The sequence below is a fragment of the Phascolarctos cinereus genome, unplaced genomic scaffold, assembly GCF_003287225.1.
Source record: "Phascolarctos cinereus isolate Bilbo 61053 unplaced genomic scaffold, phaCin_HiC Scaffold_3;HRSCAF=262, whole genome shotgun sequence".
Classification (NCBI taxonomy): Eukaryota; Metazoa; Chordata; class Mammalia; order Diprotodontia; family Phascolarctidae; genus Phascolarctos; species Phascolarctos cinereus.
The window spans coordinates 242,385,453-242,390,872 of NW_027555736.1; the positions used below are offsets into that span (position 1 = coordinate 242,385,453).

Sequence of the window (5,420 nt, forward strand, 5' to 3'; positions counted from 1 at the left end):
GGAATCAATGACTGACTTGATGGGGAATAGAAACCTCACACAAAGTACACAACGTGCCACAGGAAGAGAGATCATAAATGAGACGAACAGTTTGAAAAGGTTAACTTCCTCACTGGCATTAATCTATAATTCAAACTCAAAGAGCACTGAAGGAATAAGAACTTAACCCACCCCAGCCTGAGGTCAAAACACTCATGGTAATCCTAGCAGGTTGGACCCTGATTTTTTTTTAATAGTACATTGCCTTTGTTAAACAAACAAAATCATCCTTTTTATTATATAATAGATTATAAATAAGTGTAAAGTGTGCATGCAGTCAACTGCATATCATACAAGCAATATCTAGGCTATCAATAGTCATCTTCTTTGGCAGGCCAGAATCCAGCTGGACATGCAATATTTACATATCAAAATTCTTGTTATATTCAAGTCATAGTGAAAGCAAGTGAAAATATATATATATATATATGTATATACTATATATACACACATGTATATAGCTGTATATACTGTTTCAATATATTAACAAATATATATGTATATATAATATTAAAAGTGGATTTCATCTTTTTCAGATTCAGGTGACTCAGGCCTTGAAACACTAAAAATATCCTGACAGGGGATTTGGGGAGGTGCCTGAGGTGGCACTTGGGATTTGGGAGAATAGGTCTGGGGAATATTCTTTTCAGAGAGTAGTTTCAAAATTTCTGCCACCTGCTTTTCCAGGGCAGTCATTCTGCAGCTTAGCAGGTGAATGTCATCTTTGAGTTCATGTTTCACTTCCTGCAGTGTGGTCTGTAAGGCCTGCTCGGGAATAGGATAAAAGGGATGTTTCGCATCAGCCTGAATAGGACTGTGCTCCAGTGGGCTCCTACTCTCCCCAGCTTTATCTAAACGGAGATCACTTTTTGTTATTCCACTGTCACAAGAATCTGTTTTCCTTAATGGGTTTTTGGTCACACTGGTCTCTGAGTCGCTGCATTTAGGGTCATCTGACAATAAACCCATAGATTCAGCCTTTGTGACATTATTCCAGTCTTCCTTTTTCTCCTCATGGCCACCCACATTATTCTTCAGTCGCAGCCACCCTTTCCCATTTCCATTTTTCATTCTCATGGGACTGTTGACTTTGAGACACTTTGGGTCAGTGCTGCCATTCGGCTTTAGTTCCATCGCATCTCGGTTGTTCTGTTTTAGGGACTCACTGGTTTTCACATAGGCCAGAGAGGTCTGAATAGGTGTGATCTGAGAAACAGTGACCACACTGGTGCCAGTGATAGAAGCCCCATTCTGTAAGGAGCGGCTCTCCACCTGAAGTTGGCTCCTTTCTGGATCACTCTGTGTTGATCCTTGATTTCTTAGCTCCTTCTGCTGTTTGAACTTCTGGAAAAGCTTCCTGACAGGGTGGTCCACTGGGATACTGAGGGTTACCTCATTTTTCTGCCGAAGACGCTCCTCCTCTTCCTTTTTCACATCGCTGATTTTACGGAAAATAATCTGTCAATAAAAGGGGAGAATCCATAATGTGATTTTAAGAATTGAGTCAAAATATAATTGAGTAATAATCTTAATATTATTAGATATTGTTTGGAAAGGAAGTATTCTCAATGCATGAGAATAGCATTCATTGACAAATTTTTTAAAAAGTCAAGCTGCAAAATATAATTGAATAGAAAATTCAAGATAATTCAAACCCTAATATGGGGGAATCAGTGTCTATGTTCAACATCTTCGCATTTGAAATGGGAAGGTATTCACCATACTTACTTTGCTTTCTGCTTTATATTCACATTTAATAGAAAAATAAAGTCTTTAAAACTGCTTGGAAACAAGCTATTGTATTTTAGCTAACGTAAGAAGGCATCTTGGGCGTGAATGAAGCATTAGCGTCCTGAAAACTCTCATCACAAGGGTCCTGGAGACTCTGGAACACATGCACGACTGATAAGATAAGGAAGAACTCAAAAGGTATTGTCAAAGATGTTGCAGTTTTTTGGCTCTCTGAAAGGGAATCATCAGAGGGCATCATGGTGTGGTGAATGAAGCTCTAAACTCACACTCACAAAGAACTGGGTTTTGCACCCTACCCTCAGTATTTACAACCTGGTTGACCAACTTCTTTGAGCATCATTTTTCATATCTGTAAAATGGGTTACAAATACCCATAGATAATGTGGCAATGAATGGAAAGCAATTCTTCAATGTTAGGTACCATATCAATTTTACCTTTATTTTTATTACTGACCCTTTCATTGTTCTGAGTCCTTTGGTATGTTTCATGTCTAATACAACAAATAACAGCACACAAAGTCTTTCCCAGGGTAGCACACAAGATAGGGAACACACACACACACACACACACACACACACACACACACACACACACAAAGACACCTGGGAGTATCAGACTGCCAGAGCCACACAACACTGACACAAAGAGTTCTCATCATTAGAATCTTTTGCTTATATCCCTCTAATACATGTTGCCATTGGTGGCCAACTTTTACGTGAAACTCTAGACTTTTACTCTCTTTAAATTTTATGTGCTACCTTCAAGCAGCTTCATAGTGAGAGAGAGACTAGTACCCTTGTTAGGATTATTTATAATATTTTCTGAATTTCTCCCTTCCCCTCAAAAAAAAAAGAGAAAAGAAAAAGCCCTACACAAATTCCTTTAATAGAATAAAATGGAAAACATTACAATGCAGAAATTCTTAACCTTTTTGTGTGCCATGGACCTCTTTGGCAGAACTGTTATACTCTTACAGAATAATGTTTTTAATACATTCTAAAAATTATATTATTTTTTTTTAAAAAATAAGTTCGTGGGCTCCCAGGTTAAAAACCCATATTCTAATGTGTTAAATCCCATTTATCTAGATTTGAATCTACAGCAACTTTTATACCTTTCAAACTCCAGCTCTCTATAAAAGTTGAATACTACACACCCTGAAAAGTGGTACTCTCGTCTTCTCTAAGGGTATCCATGTACTGTGCACAAAAATAGTTGAAGCAATTTTCCAACTTTGATTCTGAAATCAGTTTTATTCCTCAAGAATGTACCTGATGATACCAGAAATCTAAACCAATGGGCTTCTATGTGGCCAAATCAACAATCCCCAACACAGGACAGTTCTGGACCTAATGGTGTCTGTCCTCCACAGGACAGCTCAATTCTGGTTCTCACCAAACCTTTGTCAGCATCTTAATTGGCCAGAATAATTAGAGGTGGTAACTGGAATGGGGAAGAGGAGAAGGAATAATTACCTTGAGAGATCTCTGTCATATGAACAAAATAGAGTGAGATTCATTTTCCACTTACTCTTGATTTTTTATATCTCTGAATATGTTGTTTATTGGGCAAGTTCTGTGCAGCCCATTCTGTAACAATGTTTGGTAATACATAAACATGTCACATGGAAGAGAGATTAGGCATCTTACATAGCACCAGCAAGTAGAACGAAGACAAAAAAGATGGACATTACAGGGAATTTGATTTTGGGGAAAAAATTCAATAATTATATCTGTCCATAAGTAGAATGGCCTTTTTCAAAACATGGTTTTGTTGAGAGAGAGAGAGAGAGAGAGAGAGAGAGAGAGAGAGAGAGAGAGAGAGAGAGAGAAGAGAGAGAAGAAAATGTCCAAATGGTAGATAGAGGAAATGGAATAATTAATTAAATGAACGGAAAACTTTAAATCAGTAGCTTCAGTTAAATAGTGCAGAGTACAGCAGCTACATGTGATCTCAAGGAAAAAATGGAAAGAAAGGATATTCTAGAAATAGTTTTCATTTTTTTTCAAAGATTTAGCTGCTTGTGTATTTGATTTAATTTGGTTCTAAAAATACTTTTTTCCTTCTTTGTATGGAAAATGACAAACAGCATATAGCATATATTGTACAAACCATGAGTTCTCATTCTTTGAAATAATCAAGTTTACTAATCTTTTTGGAATCTTTTCTTTTTTTCAGTCTGCCTCATTATCTCTTGAAGATTGGACATCTTTGAGCATTTGTAAAATACATTCATTGGGGATAGCAGCAACCAAGCAAACATTCCCAAACAAAGGGAAGGTAAGTGCACATTTTCTAAATCGAGATGGATGGGCAAAACATAGCTTGTCAAGTGGTAATAATAAGGTACTTTAAAAATATTCTGTACATTCAACAGCTATCTTTAAAGGAAGGCATATGTTTTCCTTTCAAGTGACACATGAAAATGAGTCTTTTAAAGATATAATATTAATCTGAAAGTCTGACATCAAAACTCTTACCACTTAATTACAAGCCTTTCAAAGGACTGACATATTTCTCAGTCTTCCTAAGTAAACAGCATTTGTACTAAACCTTTAGAATGTTAACACTTCATGACAGACTGGTTACAAACATAGAAACATCTTTTTTTTTTTTGGTGGAGGTGGGGAACTGGAGGAGAAGAGAAGAAGGGGATATTCAGGAACATCACATTTCCCATCTTGGTAAATACACAGGTTCTGTTGGCATGATGTCTAATGGTTAGCTATAGCTTGGAGAATTATTTAATCAGAAAAATTCAACAAATTTTGGATGACATTCATTTTAACCTAATTTCTGACAGATGTTTGGCCTCAAACAGGCACAACTTATGATCATAGCTCTACTTACATGGTTTTCAAATTAGGATCAAATGACAGATTTTTTAAAAAAATAACCACAATACAGGAAGATAGATATATTTGTGTACAACACAAATAAAAAATTTATTTCTGGAAAATGGCAGCTATGAGAGTAATCCTAAACACAAAATACTAAAATATGAATTTACAAAACAGGCAAATTAGGGTGTAGTGATTCATATTTCTAAAGGGTTTCTTACTTTACAAAGGGATTCACTGGACAGTTCTTTCAAATACCAAGCTCTTGTAGTAAAATTAAAGTATGATGTGATTTATGAATTTCATCTCACAATCAACTTTTCAGGAACACATGTATTTTATCAAGATAAACACACTAGTAATGAATGACTCAGAGCATTGCTATGTGTTTTTTTTTATTGTAGACCCTCCAACAATTATCATTATTAATCTGATACATTTATTTTATTAGTATTTAGGAGCATTTTCTCATATGATTGTTGATAGATGAATTTCTTCCCTTGAGTACTGTCTGTTCATATTTTTTTTTACCATTTATCTATAAATATATGGTTTTTGTTCTTATATATTCATACTGATTCCACAAATATCATGGATATTCTCTCTTTATCAGAGAAATTTGTTAAAGAAAAAAGGTTTTTCCCCTTAGTTAATTGTTTTCCTTCTAATTTTAACTCTGTCTCTTCTTTGGTTAAGAACTTCCCTCCATATAATTAAGAAAGGTAGCTTCTTCCATTCTTCTCTAATTCATTTATATTGTGACCTTTTTATCTATTTGATCTTATAGA

General features: G+C 35.4%; 1 protein-coding gene across 1 annotated transcript; it reads right to left on the minus strand.

The window, feature by feature from the left end:
• Positions 1-549: 549 nt before the first annotated feature.
• LOC144456407 (voltage-gated delayed rectifier potassium channel KCNH5-like) lies at positions 550-2,029 on the minus strand. The gene is made up of 2 exons (XM_078151650.1): positions 1,853-2,029; positions 550-1,497 (listed from the first exon to the last, which is right to left on the minus strand). Exons 1-2 carry the CDS (start codon positions 2,027-2,029, stop codon positions 550-552), a joined length of 1,125 nt encoding a protein of 374 aa, XP_078007776.1.
• Between the last annotated feature and the right edge of the window lie 3,391 nt (positions 2,030-5,420).

Excerpts from the sequence above, each read along its gene's own strand:
- LOC144456407 (XM_078151650.1), bottom strand. The coding sequence starts at position 2,029 with ATGATGCCCTCTGATGATTCCCTTTCAGAGAGCCAAAAAACTGCAACA. Across the intron at positions 1,498-1,852 it reads CGCCCAAGATGCCTTCTTAC|ATTATTTTCCGTAAAATCAG; the intron begins GTTAGCTAAAAT and ends TTTTATTGACAG.